The sequence below is a fragment of the Engraulis encrasicolus genome, chromosome 6 (assembly GCF_034702125.1).
Source record: "Engraulis encrasicolus isolate BLACKSEA-1 chromosome 6, IST_EnEncr_1.0, whole genome shotgun sequence".
In the NCBI taxonomy this organism is placed as follows: domain Eukaryota; kingdom Metazoa; phylum Chordata; class Actinopteri; order Clupeiformes; family Engraulidae; genus Engraulis; species Engraulis encrasicolus.
Window position 1 is genome coordinate 20,561,298 of NC_085862.1, and position 25,783 is coordinate 20,587,080.

Here is a 25,783-nt window from a genome sequence, read left to right on the forward strand (position 1 = left end):
TTCCTGCTCCTCTCGGTGTCCTTCTCAAAGCCCTCCAAAGGCTCCTTAACGTTCCATGGGGGGCTGTAAAGCCCCCGTTGAGAAACACTACTTTAGAGAGACATATGACATGTCCTAAATATTTCAAGTGGTATGGGTAATAATTAAAGGTGGGGTTGCAGGTATGACATCACGTTGGGGGAACTCCCCCAGGATTCTAAGGTTCTACATAGACTCCTATGAGCCTGCGGTACCCCCAACGTGATGTCATAATGGTACATTTTCTTAAAATGGTTAACCTGCAACCCCATTGGACACTAAAGAAAGCAAGTGACATGCCCTCCCAGATTGGATGGATTATCAAATAGCTCCAGATTTCTCACTCAAGAGCGTGAGAGAGGGGGGTCTGTCCCAGACAGCAAGATTTGTGTAATCTCCCTCCTCCCTGTTGTTTTAGGTCCGGGCTCATTTACAAGTGCAGAGATGGCAACCTGCCTCCCTGTGGGTGATTACATTTGCCCCACGAGTGTGCATGACTCGGTGTGTGTTTGGCTCCTCCTGCAGGTGACCCACGCTGCTGGCGTCAAACAGACCGACAGACAGACCGACAGACAGACAGACAGACAGACAGACAGACAGACAGACAGACAGACAGACAGACAGACAGACAGACAGACAGACAGACAGACAGACAGACAGACGGTGGATTCCAATATCCCGTCCTCAGTCTGTGCTTGTGGCCTCGCGTTTCGCTGACGGCCCACCACCGTGGAGAAAACAATAAAGGTTCCCCGCCGTCAGCCTAGCCACAACAACTTTTGGGGGACTGTTCTTCATTTACCATCCCGATTGCAAATGAGAAAATGAGAGATATTGAGTTAAACTTCTGTCTTCAGTGACGTCATCACAAGGCCACAAGCAGGCAAGTGAGCAAGGGAGGACAGTAGTCCGCATATTAGAATGCACCCAAGGGCATTGCAATACTCACAGGGCCACTAACAGTTTTACCCAGCCCCAGGCTAAAGCTGGAAGCACCACCACCCAACCACAGACAATGTAATGAAGAACAAATCATGCCCCCCCCCCCCTCTCTCTCTCTTCCTGGGCCCAGGACAAACCAGGTTTGCTACCTGGTCAAATCCCCTCTTATAAGTGAAAAGTGAAAGCCCATTGGGAAACTCCAACTCCCATTGTCATTGTGACACAGCACTCCACAGCACACAAGTGAACACTGCACACAACGAAATTGCATTTATGCCTCACCCGTGCATGGGGGCAGCCCTCAGTGGCGCCCCATGGGGAGCAGTGCGGTGGGACGGTAACATGCTCAGGGTACCTCAGTCATGGAGGAGGATGGGGGGGAGCACTGGTTGATTACTCCCCCCACCAACCGGCAACCTCTGGGATGCAAGTCTGACGCCCTAACCGCTCATCCATGCCTGCCCAATCCCCTCTTATGTCCAGTTAACTTGGCCTTTGCTGATAGTAGGCTATGGCAGTGTTTTTCAACACTGGGGTTGGGACCCCTTTTGGGGTCGCCTGGAATTCAAATGGGGTTGGATGAAATGTCTGACAGTACGAAAAAATAATTGCCTACTGATAAATATTACTAATTCATATAACATAACAATTCAAATATTCTCTACACCATTTACAATCTTAGACTGTCACATCTGTAGGTTTAAATACCTTACAACTTGCACTTTTTTGTCGTGAAAAATGTGTATGTGGTCTCCAGAAATGTGGGATGTCAAACAAAAGGTTGGGAACCACTGTCCTATGGTAACATGTTCAGTATTTGAAAGATAGGCGCTAGGCCTATGGACAAAAAAGCAATCCCTCTGTTCTGATCAGTGCAACAGGTCGAGGATTGTCATTTTCCATTCCATTAACTTTACGATGTCACTCCGACTAATCTTTACACTTCCTTTGCCTATGATTTAAATTAAATGCAAATAACTTGTAAATTAAAATAACAGATAATAGGACGACTACACAATTACTAAGGTCGTAATAAACAACAACTAGATCTCTTGCGTATCATTCTCCCTCGTACATTTATTCTTCCGCGTATGACTGTGATTCCCTACAAATTTTGCGCCTAACAACCACTGCGCGGAGTGATTTCGTAGGGACTACACCCAGTCGCAGCCCGATTGCGGTGACTTCTTTTGCTGCCCAAACTCAGATTACAGCAGGGACGCGGCGGAGCCGGGGTGCTGTTGGAGACACAACAACTGGCAATTTGTACCATCTTCTCAAAGAAACAGCTTTACTAGAGAGTTTGTGTCTCTCTTTTAAGAAGTAATTCTTCGTTTGAACTAATACGCAAATATGTCCTGGCAATCCTACGTGGATAACCTCTTGGCCGATGGCAGCTGCCAGGACGCCGCCATTGTTGGGTACACGGACGCTAAATACGTCTGGGCATCGCAGACCGGTGGTACTTTCGCCAACATAACGGTAAGATTTTTTGCAGATGATCGAAAAATAGAACCGGTTTCAGAATTTTTCGACTTGGTGTGAAAATGTAGGTGTCAATGTTCTGACTACTGAAATACCACTCGACAAGGCCTTGTCTAACGGGAAAGCCCCAGTCACAATTTCACTGGGCTAGTTAACGGTAGCTAAAGCTAACTCACTCTCCCAAAGCTAACTATGGCTAACACATGGTCGTTGGGAGCTGGCGGAAGGTGGGAGAAATGGACGAAAATCAGATATAGTCACGTAACTGTTTGTACAATTTGCACCTAAATCAGAGGTCGTCTGCGTTAAACGCGAATGGCAAATGCCTGTTTTCTCTCAATGGTTTATTAGCCAGACAACGTTGATTGGGGTAATTTGGCGTGTAAGTTAATTAGCAAATACATATTTCCACTCTATCGGGGATTACAGGTGGCAAGCTTTGTGGGCTCTCGTGCTAGCTACCAAACTATTAACCCACGCATTCGTTATATGCGTTATTTGTTGTGTGGAAACACGTTTTATATTAAGCTAATGCTAACAGACTAAGATAAGCCGGAAATGCATTACGGGCAGGTTGAAGAGGAAGGTTGTTAAACGCCAAGAAATTGGTCCAGTCGTCCAGATTCTAAAATCATTAGCTTGCTTCTGTAGGATATTGGCGCACTTGCGCGTCTCCTAAGCTTTCTTGCTCTGCGTTAGGACCGTAGTTGCCTTGAAGAATGTGGGCCTCGTTAACGCCCCCCGCTCCTCACCCAAGATGGCGCCTCCACTCCCTGTTTTATTCATTCTAATGTTAGCCATGCGTTATGTTTCTGTGCCCCTGTATTTTAAGCCTGTAAAGACGGACTTGAGTCTTTTCTGTGCTATACATGTGTTGCAGATTGATTTTACTAGTGGATGAACGCTACTTTCACCGGTTTGGATCGCTTGGTGTACCATAATGTTGCTGGTAGCATGAGTTAGCCGTATTGAATAACCCATGTTAGCTCACGTTAGCAGGCTCAGCGTTACTTGATTGCAAATTTGACTTCCGTTTAAGTAAGTTGGGTGATGGCCTGTTCATTGTGTGGGCCACGTGTTAAAAAAGGGTAAATATGAGGTCAACCAAGTTTATGTGGTCTTAATGTTCAACTACTGTCCAGTTTAGTTTGCCTATTTTGGCCACCATTAGGAAGCGAACAGTCCCTGGATGGTCCTACAATCCAGTTTGCCAGCCATACAAGTCCCACCCGTCTTTGCAAGCATGTTGTTTCTTCGACGATAATGGTACAGGAAGAAGACCTTAGCATTCAAGTATGGCTCAATCTTTGGCCTTGAGTGTATTTGTACAGCAGGTCTGAAAACAAGGGGGAAAGAGAATTAGAATAGGAAAGGAAACAGTCAAGATTTGTCATCAGAATGACAATAGTCTAATGGTTGGAAAACACTGAATTGTATGTCTGAATTTCAGAAAGGTTGCAGAAGCAACTCCAAGCCATGTGCAGTTGCATCAAAACTTCACACAGGGCAGATTACTTTTTCCATTCATATTTGACTGCTCATTTGGCCCATATGTGCCATACGATCATGTGCAACACTGGAGTTGTTTTATGCCTGGTTTCTCCGTCTGCACGGCTATACATACACCATTTTTTATGTCTTTATTTTTTGTCTTCCTTCTTGTGACATATTTCCGTGTTTTTGTTGTTCTGGTTAGCCAACAGAAATCGACGTCCTAGTAGGCAAAGACAGAGAGAGCTTCTTCACCAACGGTCTGACTTTAGGAAACAAGAAGTGCTCCGTCATCAGAGACAGCCTACCGGTCGATGGGGATTGGACAATGGACATCAGGACAAAGAGTCAAGGAGGAGAGCCAACATACAATGTTTCCGTAGGAAAAGCTGGCAAAGGTAATCTCTCTCCCTCTCTTACCCCTTTGTGGCCATAGCTAACTAGTTATGTGATGTTTACTGTTAAGGCTTGTCTGTTGTATGTAGATCATATATACACCATAGATGTAACTATTATAGATGTCTAGATACATGGAGAGTGTGCATGCATATGAAGCTGTCCACCTTTCCTCAATATAATCTGTTGAAGCTTGATTGTACTTTTTCAAGTTCAGTGAATATAAGGCACTGACTGTTGGGGACATCAACTGACTCCCTTTAGTCACTTACCATTTGTACATCTTTTGCAGACTGCTTTAGGAACAGCTGAATGTCCAGTTTTGCACACCAACTTGAGATTTTACGGTTCTAAGATTAAAAACCATCATGGAGCATGATGGGATGTAAATAAAGCTTTTCATGAGTGTAGGCCACGCCTGAACATAATTTTGGCAATTTTCAGTTTGCCTGTATGGTCCCCTTTCTCAGACAAGTCCACTCTCCTGCTCTGCCATCTCCTGTCAGAGCTTTGCATTTAATGCTTTTTAAGAGGCTGGCTAAACAGGTAGTCTCTCTGTTCTCTGCTGAGGCACTCCTTTCCCCACTGATCTGCATGTTCACCTTTTTCACATCCCTAAAATCGAGTGACTTTCCAATTCTTTTACCTATCCACTTTGATTTTATCCTACCCCCTGGTGTAAACAAATGAATGCACCACTCTTCTGGGTCTTCTGTCCCTGTGTCATCTGTGACGCCTCTTTTCTGCACCTTCACATGTGTATTGAGGAGAGGTAGTTTAGTGTGTGTGTGTGTCTGTAGTTTTGCCGCTTCCATGGGACAAGGAAGAGAGGAGCTTTGACAGTTCCCTATTATCCAAATGACAGGGTTACGTTATTGATCCCAAATGAAATGAAGGAAATGATGCACTAAGGAGTTGTTTGACGATAATATTGTCTTAGAGCCACGCTTTTTAAGTGCAGATTGATGATTTTTGAATGATAATTGATCATGTGGCAGTCTTGGATGACTTGTTTTTAGGCTTAAGGACCTTTTCCCACAGTTATGTAACTAGTTCCGGTATCTAGGGATGCACGATACCACTTAAAAAAAAAAAAAAACCGTTACAAGTAAAAGTACGTTCATGTCTTTTCTTGCCGATGCTGAGTACCGATACATTAACCCACAACATGCAATGAAAATGCACAGCCTTTTGTGATTTGTTTCACTGTCCAGTTGTAGATGTAATCCTAAATTAGCAAATGTTTGAAGCAGCACTTTTTTTCCCTATGTTGCTTTGAAGTCAATGGAACGTGATGAGATGTAGCATTGTTTTATGTAATAGCAGTATCGGTGCCTGGTATCGGCAAGTGTTAGACGAGTACAATGATCCAGTATCTGGGTTTGATATTGGCATCAGCGCATCCCTACCGATATCCTGACTGACAAGTGTGTAGCCTTCTCAAATTGAGCATCTTTCTGACTTTGGGAGATTGTTCTGGCATTGACTGAAAGTACCCTTTGTCATAAGGAGGGTTGACTATTATTTGTGTATGTGTCTAAAAAAGAAAAGGAAAATGTTGTTTTAAGTCACGTATGCTTGTGTGTGACTGTTGTCTTGCCTGTCGTTTTTTGGTATGCAGATGAGGCTCTTAGTAACGTGGGTGCTAGTGCAGCCTCTTACAGCTGTCATACAACCTGGGGAGCTTAGAGGCTAATGCTTCCACTTAGTTTTAAGATTGCCATTGGTTACATTGTGATCTGCATCTAAGTTGTGGGTTAGACATGTTTCCACTTACTAAACTGGAAGTTCCTAAGTACTGTATATGTTTATTAGGACCACTGAGAACTGTGACTTCTTTCTAGTGTACCGGTAGTTATTTTGCACACCTAATGTTTGAACTTCCACCGTCTCTTTTTATGGCTAATTCGCCCATGATGTAACTTGTGTTCACTCTACCGTCAGATATGCAAGTCATCTTAACTGAACTGATAAAACGTTATTTGGCAGATCAATCAGTGTGGCATCAACTGTATTTTGCCAAGCGCTACAGGCTAATCATTTTATTTGTGTCCACATCACTACGATATTGGCTATTGGACAGTTAAGGATTGGCTCACAAATGGGTTTTCAACGATATCTTTTGTATAGTCAGGACTGCATGTGTGACCGGATGCTGTTATCCATTGTATGCTGCTGACTGTTTTTAGTGTCGGCATCCCTCAAGTTTGTCTCAGATCTTGTTAGTGACAGCAGCTGACAGGAGTTCAAGTGCAGCTGTGAACAGGTTAGAATTCAGTGATGGATCTGTGTGACGTAACCAAGTGCTGTCTAGTATTGTTTGGAAGCTGCCTTGATTTGGTTTTCTTGCGTGTTCGAATGAGCGCGCGCTTTGTTCATTACTCTTAATCACTGTTTCCTCTAAAACCTCTCCTGGTTTTACATCTAACCTCCATGGCATTGGGTCTGTAACTCATTTTTTTAACAACTTCTAACATTTCTGCTGGCAACTAGAAGAAAAAAACGTATTGAGTAGGTAACATTCCTAATCCATTCATTGGAAATCCCCCCCCCCCTAAGTGTCCTGATTCTCACTGCTCTTCCTTGTCCTTCGGAAAGAATTAGATGATTTCTATAGTCAGCTAAAACTTATTGGTGTTGTGCTCTCCCTTCGTCTCTTTCCCTGTCTTAACTTACTGGCATGCTCTCTGTGTGACTGTCTGTCTGCATGTTGTGCTTGGTGTTTCTCCTGTTTCTTTTAAGCCTGTCCTTTCCTTGTTTCTTGAATACTTTTTTCTAACTTATGTTTCCCCTAAACTTCCCTTTTCTATCTCTTTTCTTTCAGTCTTGGTTCTTGTAATGGGCAAAGAAGGGGTCCATGGCGGTGGACTGAATAAGAAGGCATATACAATGGCAAAATACTTACGGGATTCAGGCTTTTAGTTTTACTCTTCACTTGTTAAGTAGCAAAGTTATCGGAGAGGTGGATGAGAAGATAAAAGAACAAAAAGCAAAAAAAAAAATCGAATAAGAAAAAAATAAAAAGTATAACATTTAAAAACCTGTTGAGGTTTCCCTTTCAACAAGCAGTCACATCTTAAGTCTTGACAATACTACTAACAGTGAAGGGCAATGTGGTGTAACTGTTCTCATGTCAACAAATGAACCCTGTCAGTTGGGATATTGGTTCTCTTTTACTTACCATCCCTCCCTTTCCCCCCTCCCTCAGAAGTTCATTGTTTTGTTCTTGTGTTTTCTTGTGCACTCCAGCATTGGTTTTAGTCATGGGGAAGGAGGGTATCCACGGAGGGCAACTCAACAAGAAAGCATATACCATGGCTGATTACCTGCGGAAGTCTGGATATTAAAGCGCTCTCTTCCCATCTACCTTAGCAACTCATTCTTATCACAACCTGGTTGCGTTTTGACACTACGTCCTGTTGTAGTTTATAGTTGCTTCTTTTCCCTCACAACCGTTTTTTTTTTTTTTTTTTTAAATTTTATTTGATTTTCATTTGTATTTTTGCCCATCCTCCCCCTCCCAACCGGTTCACGATGTCTTTCCCCACCCCACCCCTCATGTTCATTCATCTAACAATGTGTACCCCCAGTCACAATACACTACTGCTGCACCAAGACTTGAGAGGCATGTTAACAGGATATTGACAACATATGTACTTTATATAGGAAACATTAGAGCGTGTAACCTAGCCATTATGTATTGTATCAAGACATAGCAGAAGAAGCTGCAGTACCCCCTGAATTGCAACTGACATGTTTCTCCCCTCCATGCTGCCCATGCCTGGTAGTTCAGTTAAACTAATGCCTTTTTGAGCACTTGAGCAGTTCAAACGGATAATTTAAAAAGCTCACATGGTCTTCCTGCTCGTGTTTTTTTGAGACAGGAGAGCTGCGCGCATATCTTAAAACCTACTGAACTGCCTTTATAACAGGTTTCCCCTCATCCCCCACACTTTGTCTTGTAGTCCCTTATGTAGCCCTTAAATTGTCCATCCTCCCCATGCCACGTTCACATTATAACACTATTGTTTTCGATTGTAGGTAACACTCCAACCCCAAAGGAGGCTTTGCCTCTATCCATCACCACTGAAAGCAAACTAAATGTGTAGCCCTTGAACCCTCTAACAATACCTTTTTTTTGTTTGTTTGTTTTTTTTCCTTCAATGGGGGTGGGAGGGGTGGAGTTGTTCCTTGGATGCAGTCTGTTGAGCTATTGGTCTGGCATTTTTGTTCCCCCTTCTGGGTTTAAATGGCAAAGTGTTGCGCTGAGATGCAGGTAGAAGTTTCCTTAACACCAACACCCCTCTTCAGCACATCCCTGATGGCCTAGATCTCATGGACATTCCATCATTACAATAGCTCAGGCACTTATCTATTGTTTGCCAGCTCCTGTAATATATATATATATAATTTTTTTTTCTTGCATTTTTTTATGCTGCCGTTCTGGACAGTAGTTTTGCCCCAGCATATATATATATATTATATAACCATCTGGATTGCGTCCAGTTTGAATTTCATTTTTCATAGGACCAAGTTTTAGTTGCAGCTCGGGTTTTTTGACACATTTGCTCCAAATTGTTGTGAAGGAAGACACGCTAGACCCACCACCATTTCGACTCACGAAAAGTCCAACATTAAGACCACTGGTATGCTATGGATGGCTATGTAATTAAAAAAGTCTCCTCATATGTCAGATTTTCAGAAAAAAAAAGTTGTTGGTTCTTTTTTTATTCTTACTTACTGCATTTGTAAACCCATGCTGTGTAAAAAAGGAAACAAAAACTGTGGAATAAATTGCCTTCTAAAGTCATGATCTAAAGATGTGGTATCACCCTGTCTGTCCTTGCTCGGTACTAAATGTCATGTCCAAATGAAGATCCTTATTAAAAAAATGACGAAAAAAGTAGAATGACACTCATTGAATGGGAGGTGGTTATCGGTTGGAATAAGCATTTTTGGTTGTCTTGTTGACACTTTAAAATACAAAAGACAAAAAAAATACTGTGTAACCTGTGCCATAATCTCAAGATGATCTGTTGCTATTGTGGAGCTGGTTTTAAGTCTAGTCCAGAGAAAGGAGTCGTCTTAGCACTTGGTTTAAGAATATTTTCGTAGAAATGTTCAGACCTTGTGAAGTTCTGTGTACAGACTGAAAGAGAGATAAAGTAGTGCTTGTGTGCTGACATAAAGTTTTGTTTTCTTTTTTTTTTCTTAATTTCTTTTCCCTGCACCCTTTATTCCTACTTGGATACAATCTAACATGTCCACAGATGTCTGTTATATGCATAAACCAAGAAATGCCATAAAATTGATTTTATCACGTTGTTTACAGACAGATCAAATAAATTTATTCCAACCAGATATATTGTCTGTATTTTTCTTACTTTAAAAGTTTTATATAATTAAGTTGTTAGACACTTTTTTTTAGTATGGTCTCTAGGATGGAAATGAACTGTGTGTGTTTTCATGGAGCAATTGGCCCCCTCTTGGCTGAAGTTTCTGGGGATGAAAATTGGAGCAAGAGAAGGATATGGGAACATTTCAAAGGCTGGAACTGGGGGTAGTGCAAGAGCGACCTGTAAAGTTTGTAGAGTGCAGTATCTGTACAACCACTGTTGTACATTTTTTTAAACGGTTCCCCACAAGTTCTAAGGAGGCAATGGGCTAATGTGGTGCAGTGTTCCTACCCTGTCCCGGTCCTCTTCTACACCTGATAGGATGAGTTCATTTTATTACATTACGTGCCCCGAAAAAATGAGTCTTGCTTTAAAAAAAATAAAATATGTTCTGGGATTTTAGTGTCTTTATATTGTGGATGGATAGTGAAGATGTGACAAAGTAACGGAGAGCGATGGGGCAGGTCTGGGGAATGACTCAGGCCGGACTCAAGAATGTCCCTTACGTTTATGGTAGGCATGTTGTATGCATGCAGTGAGCCACGGCACCCCCCTATTTAGTAGTTTGAGGATTCTGAATCCAGCCGAGTTCTAGTGGCACCGATGTGATGTGGTGGTTGAACAAGATGACACGCTGATCATTTTTTACTTTGCATTTATGATACCATCATTCAGTATCTTGCACAATTCAAAGGTCATTTTGTCTTTTGCAATCAGGATGTTGAATGGGGAAAAGCCCTCTAAAAGTCTGCCTGCTTAGACTGATGGCAGGAAAACATTTTCTCTTCGGAGGCAGGTGGTCAGCGATGCACAAGGCCAAACAAGACGAGGACAGGAGGTACTAGTTTAAAATGGACCCTGTCCTGTCGGGTAGCTATGTAGACTGTAGGGAGAACTGCTGAATCTGATCACATCGCAGTCATATCTTTAACTCATGGTACAGGCTACCTGTATGATGGCAGCTTGATCAACAGTGGAAAGAAGGATGTGGGATACAGCAAAATGTTTTGAACAAAAGCTTTTATTTATGAAGTGAAATGAAATTTCAATACAGACAAAATTTGAGCATAACCAGACAATTTTAATGCTTACATAACTCATTGAAGGCAACCAGACTTATTCAACGTAACAGTTCCGAGTCATGTTAGCGAGAGAACAAACAAAAAAATTCACTGGTAGTACATAATTACAACTTACAGTATTAAATGATATGAGGTGAACAAAATGCATGGTGAATTCTCCCTGTACTTCTCAGTATTCCAGAACTATCCCTTTGTGTTGTACCACTAACTGAACTCTAGACGGTGCATACAATGAAATGTTTAGAACAAGCAAAGTTTTATTTCCTGGTCTGTCATCTTGAGAACCTGTGACAACCCAGGGAAACTCCCACCCATCTCTCCCCACGCCCATCTCTCCTCTTCTACCTCTGCCCTGATGGACACGTCCCTCAAGACCGGTTTGGCTTCATTTTTTCACATGAACATTAAGCACTTGCTTTAAAAGCAGATTACATTCCAAATAGAAGAGCCTGCTCACCTACTCAATCTTTAAACAAATATATATTGGCAAAAAAAATAGTCCCCAATATACTTTTTTTTCAAATGGGCATAGAATGTAATTTTATTTTTTATTTTTTACAAAAGGGAGCTGCATAGTCATTTTCATTGGGAGCATTCCTACGCAGCGAGTGTATATACAAGTTAATCAGTTTACCGTTCGTTACCAGTAGCTACTGGAGAAACATAGTACATAAGCTTGGAGGTAAAATTTAAAAGTTTATGTTCATTCTAAAATTATATAGTTTTTTTTTGTGGTGAGTTATGTATTACACAGTTTATATTTACAAGCAGTTTTTAAACATACACCACAAACTACCTCCCCAAACCCCCAAGTGATAAAGCACATATTTCCTGTGAGTGCCTGGCTGAACTGCTTAAAACTATTCACAGTGAGACATGAGCTCCAAGCCACTCGCCACTTTGTTCTGCAAATACAGTATGTTTAATATTAACCTGCCCATTCTCACTATGTATTAAAACTCCTGCACATTTGATCATGTTCTTCCCAACGCAATTATGGTTAAAGGGGGAAAATGACATTTGTGATCTGTGCAGGTTTACTGGAAAAGGGGAGGGAGACAAAAATATACAAAAAACAAAGCCCACTTTAAGTCACATGGACTCACTCATCACACATTCATGACGTGGGGCTGGTAAGTAGCCCACCGGACCCCATGAATGGGTGGAGTGTGTGTTATAGTGTGTGTGCATGTGTGTGTGTTTTGGTGTTGTGTGACTTGACTGGCGCTGTTCACGCCATGGCATCATCTCCTCCCCCACCCCCCCGCTGGTGCTGATGCTGAGACAACTGCACCACAACCGCCTCCACGGTAACCCCCCCGTCCCTCTCCTCCTCCTCGGGGCCACTCTCATCACTGGTGTCCATGTCGTCATCGTCCTCATAGTCGGAGGACTCGTTGGCGTGGTGGCCGTGTGGCGGGGGTGGCGAGCCGCTCATGGTGCCAAAGGAGTGGGCGCTGGTGGAGGCCAGCGAGCGCAGCAGGGGCGTGCTCTCCGACGCGTCCTCATTCTCGTTCTCCTCGCGGCTGCTCTCGCCACCCGACTCGGAGTCAGAGTCCGAGTCGCCCTGCGACGGCACCACCTTCTGCTTGCACACGGGACACGTCTTCTTGGTCTTGGTCAGCCACGGGTCCACGCACTTGCAGTGGTAAGCTGAGGAGGAGGAGGAGGAGGATGGTGGGTTAGAAGGAAATTTGATCTCATTTTGGTTCTGGCTGCACACCATTTCCTTTGCAGGTGTTAGGTTGGAGGAGGGGTGCTGGGATAGAATAGAATGCCTTTTATTGTTACTATTCACATGTACAATTTACACTACACACGCTCTCTGGCTCTCAACACAGTGGGCTACATACAAAAGGTATGTAGATATGGTTTAAGGGGAAAATTGGTAAGCTGAGGATAAGGATGTGTCAGAAGCCGATGTATTTGAGCAAAGACAAAGATAGGGGCGTTCTGAAATCAGGGCGAGTCAACTACTTACAGTATGGCAATGGAAAATGAGAAGTAGAAGTCTATTTAAGCAGTAATGTGCAAATTTGGACTGGGTGACTACAGTGTAGTAAAGCAGAGCGTAATGCCAGGTTGTAATCTGCTATTGTGTATATCTCTACATTAACAGGTCTTTAGGAGCCGATTTCAGTGATCATGACACACGGGCACTTCAATAATATTTTGTCGGAATGTATTGAAAGGAAACTGGTATAGTTCTGGGTCATTTTCAGTTGTTCGCAGATTAAGTCATTACAGTTCCTCCATATAGCGGCATGCATCAATTTCAATCATTTCACAGGATTGGACGATCCGCAATATCATCATGTGTGATTTAAAGACAATCCTGCTGATTGTGTTTAAATGTAGGGTTTTAAAAGTTAATACCCCTTTCAGAGGGGGAGATTGGGAGGACTTTGCTTTTGGTGGCCCCTCTATAAGCCTTCTGCGAGCTACTTAAGTGGACTCAGCTGAGGAAGTGCATAAATATCAACTTAGTGTTTATTAGCTTGCATATTGGCTTAGCTTTTCACCCTCTGAGCACATGAGACATGATCTTGAAGAGCAGCTGACCTGTCTGCTAGGCTGAGCAGACGCTTGAATGTTTGCTGACAGGGGGACAAAGCGGTCAGTTGACTCAGGCCCACGGTGGGGGTGGCAGGCAGAATTTGATACTCATCATGGGTTGGGGGTGGGGCACTTAAAATTACTTTCTCCTGGGTCCAGCCAAAGTGGCAGCGGCCCTAGTTGCCTCCACCAAGAAGGTTATAGCTTTACTTCGGCTTCTTAGTCGTTGGCTTGTTTGTCAACAGCGTAACTCGAAAAGTTACAGCAGGCCTTGGCTGAAATGTGCATAGTGCATAGTCTACTGATTCATTCTTGGTGATGATTTGTAAGGAATTGAGTCGTTTTGGCAGAGAACTGCACTCTATGAGTAAGGACTGTTTCAGAATATTGTCCCGATTCCGGAATACTCCATCTACATGTGTGGACTGGTGTTCTGTAACCGGAATATTTCTGGAATACTGCTACATTCGGAATGAATAAGGAGTTTACACGACTTGTGCATAAACCAGATACTGACACTATTTCTGCTTAAAATTGGAATATTCCTGGCATGTAACTGCGCTCCTTGTCAGGTCAAGTTGCACTAGGCACAGAGCACTCCTACTGCAGTTCAGCTCTACCTGTGCCATTCTGAATGGAGTCTTGGTTGCCTGCAGACTCTAAGAGTGAGACAGGTCAGAGGAGGGGAGGGGAAGTTCTGCTGCGCTGGCGTTTGACATGCACCACTCACCTCATCTCCACCTGCACAATACAGCTGCTTGGATACCGCATTCATGGCATTAATACAATCACAGGTGTACAAAGTAGAAGTACTTTCACCAACGTGATTACAACACTAGTACATGATCTTACGTAGTTTATAAACCAGCTATTCCACTGTATCTAATGAGGTAGCACGCTACACTGTAAGATTACTTCTACTTCTACATTATACACCTCTAATTGACAAAGAGATAGAGGCCTCCCTCTCCTTACAAAAGCCAATTTAGCCTCCGAGTGTGAGTACGCCTGGCTGGCCCAGTGCTGCCCAGCCCTGCCCTGCCCTTCCCGCCAGTGTGTACAGGGAGGGGCAGAGAAAAGAGACGAGAGGAGAGAGTGCAGTGGAGTGCTGTGCAGCGATGTAGAGAGGAGGAAATGGAAGCATTTCCTTGAGCGGCCTGTTTAGCCCATCCTACTGATGCAGTTCTCACAGGGGGGGAGCAGAGCTCAAACACCCTGCCAGCTGGAGAGAAGACAGGCAGGCAGGGGCGAAGGATGAGGGAGGGAGGGAGGGAGGGGGGCAGATGAGGAGAACGCACAGTAAGAGAGAGGAAGAGAGAAAAGAGAAAGAGTTGTGGGGGAAAGGACAGTTGGAAGGACTAAGGAAGAGGGGAGAGGGCAGAGAGTGTCTGTGTGTGTCAGTAGACTCATCTCATCTCACCATGCGAGCAGGGCAGGACCCGTAGCTTCTCGCCTTCCTCGTACTCCTCCAGGCAGATGGCACACACGTCATACGCATCACCTGAGCCAAAACAGCAACAGCAAACACAAACAAACATAAACAACAGCAGGCCCACGCAGGCAGCAGAGGGGGAGAAAAATAGTAACAGGTAAGTGCACACAGCAAAGCTCTCCCCTGGGGGAGGCAGAGAGAGAGAGAGAGACCAGGGGAAAGAGGCAGAGAGAGAGAGAGACCAGGGGAAAGAGACAGAGATAGAGACCAGGGGAAAGAGTCAGAGAGAGCGACCAGGGGAAAGAGAGGCAGAGAGAGAGAGACAAAGACAGACAGCTCATGGCTGTCTCCACTCCCTCACCCGCTTGTCTTTCAGCAGACTGAGGCAAGTCATATGAGACTCCTCATAACACAGAGGTGGAAAGATTACTGAAATATTGCACTCAAGTACAAGTACTGTTACCCTGTTGAAAATGTACTCAAGTACGAGTAAATTTACCAGTCAAAAAATCTACTCAAGTAAAAAGTAAATAATTTAAAATGTACTTTGAGTTAAAGTAAAAGGTTACTTTTTAATCAATCAGCGTTTTCTGCCTCTACTGTGATGTGCACTGGGTTAGAGGAAAAACACCTAATGTTGATCTCCTCTGAGTTAAGTGAATCTCCATTGTCAGCCTCCATGTCAGCCATCATCGTCTGAGTGAGAGACAGGTGGCACGCACCAACTGTTTATAAACTAAGCTAGAATTCTAGAGCTGCCTGCGCATGGGCACAACGCTCAGCATCCTAAACTTATTATCAGAACACGTTTTTTTCCGCCACTGTTTTAGAGGGTTTAATTTTTTTTTTAATTACTCAGTAACGCTTGTGCTGTAAAATGTACCAAAGTACATTACTCGAAAGAAAATGTACTTAAGTAAAAGTAAAATTACAAATTTTTAAAATTAGTTTAAAAAGTACAAGTACACAAAAAAGCTACTCAATTACTGTAACGCGAGTAAAGTAATTAGTTACTTTCCACCTCTGCTCATAACACAGACTGTATGTCAACACACACGCCTGCACACACACACACACACACACACACACACAAAGGGAGAGGACAGTGAAGGCCTTCTCCATAGGGCCTGATGGCAGAGAAGTAACGACTTGGCGTCCCTCCCTGCCCCTGATTCTGTTGCGCCTTCTCTCTCCCCCTTCCTCCCTTCCTCCCACCCTGCCTCTACTGCTGGCCTGGCTCTTACGATATTTAAACATGAAAATGAGTCATGTTGCTGACGTGGGCCTGGGCAGCACGAGGAGTGCGGTCTTGTGATCTCGACTCGGCAGGGAGGAAGGCCGCAATACAAGTGGGTGCGCTGTGCAATAGCGGCCCGGAGAGGCTAGGCTAAGCTAACCTCCTGAAGTTGCAATTTTTTTAAGGGGCAGGCTGGCTGGCTGGCTGGCCGGGACCATGTTTCCTTTTAAAGCCTCAGTGCTCTTTGTTGAGTACCGGAAGGGGAAAGAAGCGGGAGAAGAAAAAAAGGAAGGAAGAGAGCGAGAGAGAGAGACTTGCTAAAAGCTCAGGAATTCCAGAGCTCTCTTCCACTCATTCTCTCATTCCCTCGGCTCACTCCCCTCCAAATTCCAGAGGTTTTTTTTCTCTCTTTCTCTTTCTCTCTCTCTCTGCTGCCCCTTTCCTGGCCGTGGAGGAGAGCGGGCTGGTTGGGAGGAGGGGGGCTGATGCTGAGAGAGAGAGAGAGAGAGAGCTCTTGTTTATCTAAGTTATAAATGAACATGTTTTCCCCTCCTCGCAGCCGAACACCAAGGCTGGGACTGACCGTATATGGCCAAAGAATAATTGTAACTATGCCAGTACGTCAGTGAGGCGCACTACGTCCTGCTCTTGGAGCAGAGCCGAGCCCTGTGTGTGTGTGTGTGTGTGTGTGTGTGTGTGTGTGTGTGTGTGTGTGTGTGTGTGTGTGTGTGTGTGTGTGTGTGTGTGTGTGTGTGTGTGTGTGTGTGTGTGTGTGTGTGTGTGTGTGTGTGTGTGAGAGAGAGAGGGAGAGGGAGTGAATGTGTGTGTGTGAGGGAGAGAGTGATAACGGCAGGGTGAGCGTGTTCTTCAAGCCTTGGTATGGCCCGGTGATTTAGAGCAGGAGTTAACAGGGGCATTAGGTCCAGCCGCCCTGGCCACCAGGAAATAGGAGTCAGCTGGGCAGAAGGAAGTTGACTTGCTGAGCGCCTCTCAAAATGTGACCAAGGAAGCAAAATATCCTGCCTCTGCTTCCACATATGGAGCCTAGGCCGCGCAAAGTGTTAAAAAGGACAGTTGTTTGGGGATCTGCCAAATACTACTTGCAAACACAATTTCATGATTATGATCTGAAATCGTGGGCAGAGTCAACAGAGGGTGCGGGACCATATAAGAAGTGAAGAAGAAGCTGCAAACAGCACTAAAAGGTAGCTGCAAACTAAAATCTTTAAAAACAACAACAAAAACTTCTGCCTCACTGAAATGATAGGAATGGGGGAAATCATTTCACTTTTGCTCTTTCATGCTGTGTCAGTTTTGCAAAATGATTTCCAAGTAAGACGCAGACTTCCTCATATGATAAAAAACACTGATGTGTTCAGATCAAAGTGCCCGCAGATATGGCTTCTCCCTGGAGAATAAGGCCAAAACGCACACACACACGCACGCACACACACACACACAGGTTAACAATGTTAGTCCTTGTTTACTGTGGTTATCACATGCCACCACATACACACACACATTTACATCTGTGCGTTACATACACACACATACGCACACACACACAGCTGGGGTTATTTTGCATTATGAGTGACTGTCATATGGCAAGATACAAATAACTGACGTGCCTGTGGGATGGAATGGACATTTAAATTAAATTACATTACACTTAGCTGACGCTTCTTTACAAGGTATTGGTTACAGTCCCTGGAGCAATGTGGGATAAGAGATGCCTTGCTCAAGGGTACTTAAGCCATGGAGTGAGATGGGGTGTAAATAATAATCGATATGTGTTGATGTATCGATCCTACAGCCGACGATCGAATGGAATCATATTGTATCATGGGGCATTCTTAAAATTAAGTATCAAAATTAAAATAATCGAAGCACTGCCTTAAAGGGACACTGTGCAGGAAATGGTCAAAAAAGGTACTGCAACTATGCTGCTCATTGAAACTGGGCTGCCTATTGCCAAATTTGATCTTAACATGAAAGTTTACTAAGTAATAAACAAATATTTTCTACTATGGTCCAAGTACAGTCATTGTTGCAGCTAAAAATGGCTATTTTTGGAAATTCAAAATGGCGGACCATGGAGAAGATCCCCCTTTTCATGTATGAAAAGGGCAATTTTTCCAGTCATGAATACTTAGAATTTGATGGTGGTATTAAGTATTCATGAAAAAGGTAACATTAGTGAACGGCCAGCGTGAATTCTGGAAATAAACAACTAAATATCTCACACAGTGTCCCTTTAACAAATCAATATCGAATCGTATCGTCAAGGAGGCTGTGATATACAACCCTAGGAGTGAGGTAGGGAGTAGCACGGTGTCATTCAAGCCTGCAACATTCTGATCAAAAGCCCATCTCCTTAACCATTAGCAATGGCTGCCTTAAGTTATAGGTTTTTTGTGAACAGAAAGAAACAAAACTTGAGTTGTATGTAAAATTCGCCATACAGTACATAAGTGTCAGTGTTGGACTTAACGGAGCAAACAAGAGGAAGTAAAGTTGTTATTACAAGCAGGAAAACAACTCCGCTCTCCAGTGCTGTGGCTGCCTTTTATGTCTTAATGTCTTTATGTCTTTGATGACATTTTATACTGGGCATGTCTGACTCATCTGGACTCGCACTCATACGGTCTCCTCCCATGTGCCTTAAGACAACACCACCCTCTTTGCACACACACACACACACACACGCAAATAGATACAAACACATAGACGCATGCAAATAAATAGACACACGCATGCATGCACATGCGCACACGCACGCACGCACGCACACACACACACACACACACACACACACACACACACACACACACACACACACACACACACACACACACACACACACACACACACACACACACACACACACACACACACACACACACACACACACACACATGCATGCGCACACACTCCTCCGCTCATATCCCATGGCTTTACATCTCTGATCCAAGTGAATGGAATTCCCTTGGAGTGATGTCAGAGACATTCGGACACCCGACCATATCAGCCAGAAGCCAGATTGGATTGGATATGAACATGTACTGTTCCTACAGCTGTGCTCGGTGAGTTTGGAGGCAATTTGTATACCTTAGTGTTGTGATGTTCATGAACAATCTGATTCTTTTGAACGGCTCCTCGATCATTGACAATGAATGTGAACTATGAGAACCCAATCACAGTGGAGGAGCAACTCTTTTTCATATTTTTAGTTTGTTTAGAGCAAGTGACCTTCACATGCATATTTAAATTTGAGGGGAAAAACAGGAACATTCTGTAAAAGGACAACCAGTTGTGTTTGGACAAAATAGACCAGAGGTGGATTGTTTAACACTCCACAGAGGGCAATTTTATCAATATATAACATTTCAAATGAATCCGGGGTTTTTTTTGAGCGAGCTACTATATGATCCAGATCCCGTCTCATGCAGCTGTGCTAGGTGAGAGTCTGGAGTGGTCAGTGTTCTCACTGGAGGCAGGCAGAGGAAACTCCTCCAGAGTGTGTGTGGGCGTAGCAGCACGCGAGTCGACAGAGCAGCCCAGACTTTGAAGAAGACAAGGAAGAACAGAGCCAGACAGTGAATCACACACACACACACACGCGGTCTCTCTCTCCCTCTCTCTCTCTCTCTCTCTCTCTCTCTCTCTCTCTCTCTGTCACTCTCTCACACACGCACTCGCACACGCACACACACACACACACACACACACACACACACACACACACACACACACACACACACACACACACACACACACACACACACACACACACACACACACACACACACACACACACACACAGCAGTACTGGGCCCTGGGGAGCTGAGGTAGGAATGGATGAGTGGCAGGCCAGCCTCTGACTGACTCCTTCACTGCACTCAGCGCACACACGCACGCACGCACGCACGCACGGAAAGACTGACAGAGAGATGGAGGAGAGAGAGAGTGGTTAAGACACAGAGGGCAAGAACAACAGACAGAGAAGGAGGATGGGGGAGGGCAGACAAAGAGAGGAAGCGATGGGCCATGTAAGGGTGGATAAGGAGAGAGAAAGAGATAGAGAGAGAGAGAGGGATGGATGGAAGAGATGGTTTAGAAAATGAAGGGAAAAGAGCAGGAGATTGACAGGAGGAACAGCCATTAAAAACAAACAGAGGCAACGAGAGAGGTGGAGTAGAGAGAGACAGAAAAACATCTATACAGCCACAGAGTCTGTCTGGACTTGCTGACAGTGGAGATTTTTGCTTAGCAAAGCTGGACACAGGCACACACTGACAGACACACACAGACACACAAGCACATAGACACCCACACACTACACAGCTGGCTCTCCTCGCTTTGATAGCCAAAAGCTTTTGTGCTCTGAACTGCATCATACAAGCCCCCCTAGTTGAACAACCCACAGTGTCCCACTGTGCGGCATCCCCCCCATAACAAGCAACGACTCCTGGACAGAACACACACAGGCTTTCCCCCAGATCTTTAGCGTTAAGGCCGTCGCCTACATAACAAACATCTACCACCTTGACTAGGTCCCCCTGGAAAGATACAACCTTTTATAGTGAATATATATTTTTTGATTGATTAACAAAATACTGCACATGTGATTTCTCTTTCAGGGTTTCGCGACATATTTCACATTAAACTGCACAACATAGCCCTTTTAGTCATGGTAGACACATGTCTATGATACCGGCTATCCTGCCACCCACCTTAGTTGACAAACTAATATTTTGCGGTAAAACACTGCCCACCCAAACACTCCAGCTCCAGCTCCTGTGCAGTACCCACCCCAAAAAGAGCTCCAGCTCCTGGGCATATGAGATCACCATCACCCCTTCCCCTCTATTCCCAGACATACCCTCATAGCGGCCATGGGAAGATGACTTCTGTGTGAAGAAAGAAGGCACTGCAGAAAAAAGTCACTAAGCACAGTTTAGTAGCAAATAAATAAACATAAACACACGCACACAGCTTTGAACACACAACGGTGCAAGTTGCACTCACAGAGCTTGTAGTTCACACAGAAAGAAACCAAACGAAAAAATTATACAGTGTAAACATACACGCACAAATGAATGCCAATGACGGCATATAAATGAAGCCTTTAAACATCACATACACACCACTCATCAACAAGCAATCGAGTGAAACACACACACATACACACACACACACACACACACACACACACACACACACACACACACACACACACACACACACACACACACACACACACACACACACACACATACACACACACACACACACACAACATTGGCACATAAATGGTGTCAGCAACCAAACAAAGGCACCCCAGGCCTCTAATCACCCAGTAGATCTACCACCAGCCCACTCACTGACACACACAAACACACGCACACACACCCTGGCGGCTCTGAATGGGATGCTGCTACCATGGAAAGCACGAGCCGCTGCTCCCATCCCCATCCCGCTAATTCATCTCCGCCTGACGCCACATTAGCCTGATAGAATAATTATGGCAGGGGTGATTATAGCGCTATCGGAAGAGCAAAGCTCCACGCGCGGTGCGCTGAAGGTTACGGCCGTAAAGCAGACAGTGATGGGCAAATTAGGGAAAGCCATCGGCAGGCTCGGAGTACGGAGAGAGAGAGAGAGAGAGAGAGAGAGAGAGAGAGAGAGAGAGAGAGAGAGAGAGAGAGAGAGAGAGAGAGAGAGAGAGAGAGAGAGAATGAGAAAGGCAGAGCAATGCGCTTATGCTGTGCATTGAACCACAGGGTGGTTTCAAAAACAAACAAGTAAACAAACAAACAGCATTCCCTTCGTCATATCGACTGCCACTGGAACTGACAAAGCTCTTTGCACGAGGAACGAAATGTCTTCCAAACTGAAAAAAATTGTCAAGTTGCTTATGAGAACTAAAAGACAAGTGATTGGTGTGGTCTTATGTTTCCAGTAAAAAGGTTCACATGCTTTACAGGGCCTGTATGTGGGTCATGTGTATTCATCTCAACTCTGAGTTCGGTACCTGGATGGGCCATGCGTTTCCAGTTCTGGAGTTCAGGGCCTGGAAGTGTACGGGCCATGCGTGTCCATCTCTGAAGTTACTGCAGACAGTGGCACTTGGAAGTGGCTGACAGCTCTCCAGCAGTACTTAACCCCATCAACCCGCAAACACATTCGCACACGCGCACACATGGACACTCACACACATCCGTACATGCACACGCACGCACACCCTCTTAAGTGGTGTCCATTAGTGTGTGACATGTGTAACCTGATCTGTGTGTCCGCATGGCACATCCCGACGGGTGAAGTGAAAAGTGACATGAGTGTGTGGCAGAGGTGGCAGTCTGCTATCACCCCCGCTTGCCTCTTCTCTCTATCTATCTACTTCTCTCCCTCTCTGTCACGTTTCTCTCTCTCTCTATCCATCTACTTCTATCTCTCTCTGTCACATTTCTCTATCTCTCTATCTATCTACCTCTCTCTCTCTCTGTCACGTCTCTCTCTCTCTCTCTCTCTCTCTCTCTCTCTCTACCACACCCACACACACACACACACACACACACACACACACACACACACACACACACACACACACACACACACACACACACACACACACACACACACACACACACACACACACACACACACACACACACACACACACACACTCCTCTCCATCCCTCTCTCTTCTCTGGTAACCTCATTGGTCTTGCTTCTGTCAGCTCTCTCTATTGTTGTCTGTCTGTGATCCCTCTGCTGTTATCTCCTGGGCTTCCTAGCTCCTGTAGCCCTTAGCTTAGCCTACCCTACCCCCTCCTCTCCCCTCCCCTCCCCTCTCCTCTCCTCTCCTCTCCTCTCCTCTCCTCTCCTCTCCTCTCCCCTTTCTCTCCTCTCCTCTCCCCTTCCTCTCCTCTCCCCTTTCTCTCCTCTCCTCTCCTCTCCTTTCCTCTCCTGCCCAGGCACAAGCTGCAGGGCTAAGCTGTGTGTGTGTGTGTGTGTGTGTGTGTGTGTGTGTGTGTGTGTGTGTGTGTGTGTGTGTGTGTGTGTGTGTGTGTGTGTGTGTGTGTGTGTGTGTGTGTGTGTGTGTGTGTGTGTGTGTGTGTGTGTGTGTGTGTGTGTGTGTGTGGTGAGAACACCTTGCTAACAAAGTAACAAGCCTTGAAGTTCAACAGACCTACGACGCATGCAAACAAAAAAGCTAACGAGAGCGCAATGAATGCAAAAACCTACAGAGAACGCGATGGGGAGGGAAAACTGAGTAAAAGGGCCAGAGAAGCACCAAGCAGAACAGCAGAGTAGGTAGAGAGCACCAAGCTGAACAGCAGAGCATACCCATCAACCCTCCAGTTTTTCCATGGGAACTTCTTATTTTTTACTAATTTCCCACTGTCTTTTCATTTTGGCATATTTCAAAATATTTCAAGATTTTTACAGTATCAAAAAAAACCCTGTTGGTCCAGCAATTCACCCCCACCCACCCAGTTAGTCTGACAAGCCACACCCTCTCTACTTAAAGTGATACTGTCCCATTTTTGGAAATAAGTTCATATTACACCTCCCCTTGAGTTAAATAATTGAGTTTTACCTTTCTCCTGTACTTTCAACCGTTCTCTGAGTATGGCAGTGCAAAATTTACCTCCATGCTAGCAGTTAACATTGAGTCCTATGAGACCAGCTGGCGGCTAACTGGTCTCATAGGAGTCAATGTTAACTGCTAGCTTGGAGGTAAATTTTGCACTGCCGTACTTAGAGAACGGTTGAAAGCACAGGGGCATGGTAAAACTCAAATATGTTACTCAAGGGGAGGTGTAACATGAGCTTATTTCCAAAAATGGGACAGCATCACTTTAAGGGTTTGACTTGTCAAGCTACCTGCCAGTAGCTTTTATGCCAGATAACACCAAGAATTCACGTTCCTTAAAAATGCAAACTTTCACCCTTGAGTTCCGCAGGCGTGTGTGTGTGTGTCCACTCCTTGCCTCGCAGAAACCCAAAGTTCACGATTCTAACAACGCTGTTCCTATGGTACACACAAGCCTCTAAGCAGCGACTCGTGAGAATTTAGGCTACCTCATCACAGCTGGCCCCAGCACAAAGTTTTGCATCAGCCCCAGACAAGGATGGCTCTGCTACGCAGCAGTCGCTTACAATTCAATTTGAGTGAGAAAACAACAAAGGGAAACTGATGTTTCATTTGTTTAAGCTATACACGCTCCTTTTAAAACATGGGCTATGGGGGGATTTTGGACAGAACTGGCCGTGCACGCGGACTGTCAGTGTGAAAAGCCAAGTAGAACTCAGTGGCGGTCTGTGTGTGTTTGGCCAATTGGAAACTTTTTCCTGTTTTTGTTTTGCTTTGTTTCTTTTTTAAATCTAGGAATTATCCCCCTTTTTTAAGCTGATGTTGACAGGTACACAGCAGAGTAGGTAGAGAGGGGGAAAGCAGCAGAACAGGTAGACGGAGAGAACTAAAAGAAAAGTAATGGAAGAGGTAGAGAGAGGGAGATTAGGTCAGAGGGGAGCATCAAAAGCAGGCTGAGCCACTCCAGACAACAGGCTGAACCATGATGAGTCAGAGAGTAGTTCACAACCCAACCATGACACACACACACACACACACACACACACACACACACACACACACACACACACACACACACACACACACACACACACACACACACACACACACACACACACACACACACACGCACACACACACACACACACACACACACACACACACACACACGGGCATGCAAACACACTGCATAAACACACTACATGCACACACTTATACGAATGCACGCACATTTAAGCACACACAGACACAGTATTTCCTTTCTCACATATACAAAGACACACAAGCGTCTCTCTGTTACATACATGTTCATATACGGCCGCACAGTAAAGCCAGTCTTCCACAGCAGCAGCAGCAGCAGCAGCACAAGGCGGCCCACAGCAGCACAGTCGCAGCCAGGCCCAGCCAGGCCACCTGCTCCGGGGGGCAGCCCCACTGCTGCCTGCAGCCATGCGGCTCCAAGAAAATACGACTCAGTGATTCCCACTTGTCATCAGCACAGAGAAATATACGAGCCAGCTGCCCACTACACACACACTTACTAGTCTACACACACACACACACACACACACACACACACACACACACACACACACACACACACACACACACACACACACACACACACACACACACACACACACACACACACACACACACACACACACACACACACACACACATTTTCACACACACACACACAGACACACACTATGTGCATGCGCGCACGCACGCACGCACCTCGAGGGAGTGAGTCAGGGATTCTGTGCTGTGTGCTTTTGCCACCTCTGTCTCATTATCTCTCCATCTCTCCATCTGACTTCTCCTGTCGTTCTCCTGCTCTTCTTTTCTTATTCACTCTGACATGCAATCATCTCTTTGTCTACCAGGTGCTTGTTGCTTGTTCACACCCACTCAGTCACACACAGAACGAGAAAGAGAGAAAGACAGGACAGAGAGAGAATGAAACAGAGAGGAGAGGGGGGTTAGGGACAGAGAGAGAGAGTGAGAGAGAGAGAGAGAGAGAGAGAGAGAGAGAGAGAGAGAGAGAGAGAGAGAGAGAGAGAGAGAGAGAGAGAGAGAGAGAGAAAGGAGTGGAGAGGGAGGTACACCAAGTAGACCAAAAGACATACATTTGTGTCTTTGTCT

General features: G+C 44.9%; 2 protein-coding genes across 4 annotated transcripts in view; one reads left to right on the forward strand and one right to left on the reverse strand.

The window, feature by feature from the left end:
* Positions 1–2,124: 2,124 nt before the first annotated feature.
* LOC134450847 (profilin-2-like) lies at positions 2,125–9,693 on the forward strand. 2 transcript variants are annotated; one of them, XM_063200855.1, is made up of 3 exons: positions 2,125–2,442; positions 4,142–4,334; positions 7,157–7,575. In XM_063200855.1, the coding sequence occupies exons 1-3, from the start codon at positions 2,314–2,316 to the stop codon at positions 7,252–7,254; spliced, it is 420 nt and encodes a 139-aa protein (XP_063056925.1). In that variant the 5' UTR covers positions 2,125–2,313; the 3' UTR covers positions 7,255–7,575. The 2 variants fall into 2 exon arrangements, with proteins under 2 accessions (XP_063056925.1, XP_063056924.1); XM_063200854.1 differs by lacking the exon at positions 7,157–7,575 and adding an exon at positions 7,582–9,693 and having other exon boundaries at positions 2,127–2,442.
* rnf13 (ring finger protein 13) overlaps positions 7,788–25,783 on the reverse strand; it is an 86,632-nt gene continuing 68,636 nt past the window's right edge. For both annotated transcript variants that reach the window (XM_063200852.1, XM_063200853.1), the window contains exons 9-10: positions 14,787–14,867; positions 7,788–12,463 (exon numbers count right to left, since the gene is read on the reverse strand). In XM_063200852.1, the coding sequence (XP_063056922.1) occupies positions 12,042–12,463; positions 14,787–14,867 (503 nt within the window). In that variant the 3' untranslated portion in view covers positions 7,788–12,041. The remainder of the gene's footprint in view (positions 12,464–14,786; positions 14,868–25,783) is intronic.

Excerpts from the sequence above, each read along its gene's own strand:
- LOC134450847 (XM_063200855.1), top strand. The coding sequence starts at position 2,314 with ATGTCCTGGCAATCCTACGTGGATAACCTCTTGGCCGATGGCAGCTGC. Across the intron at positions 2,443-4,141 it reads GTACTTTCGCCAACATAACG|CCAACAGAAATCGACGTCCT; the intron begins GTAAGATTTTTT and ends TGTTCTGGTTAG. Across the intron at positions 4,335-7,156 it reads CGTAGGAAAAGCTGGCAAAG|TCTTGGTTCTTGTAATGGGC; the intron begins GTAATCTCTCTC and ends CTTTTCTTTCAG.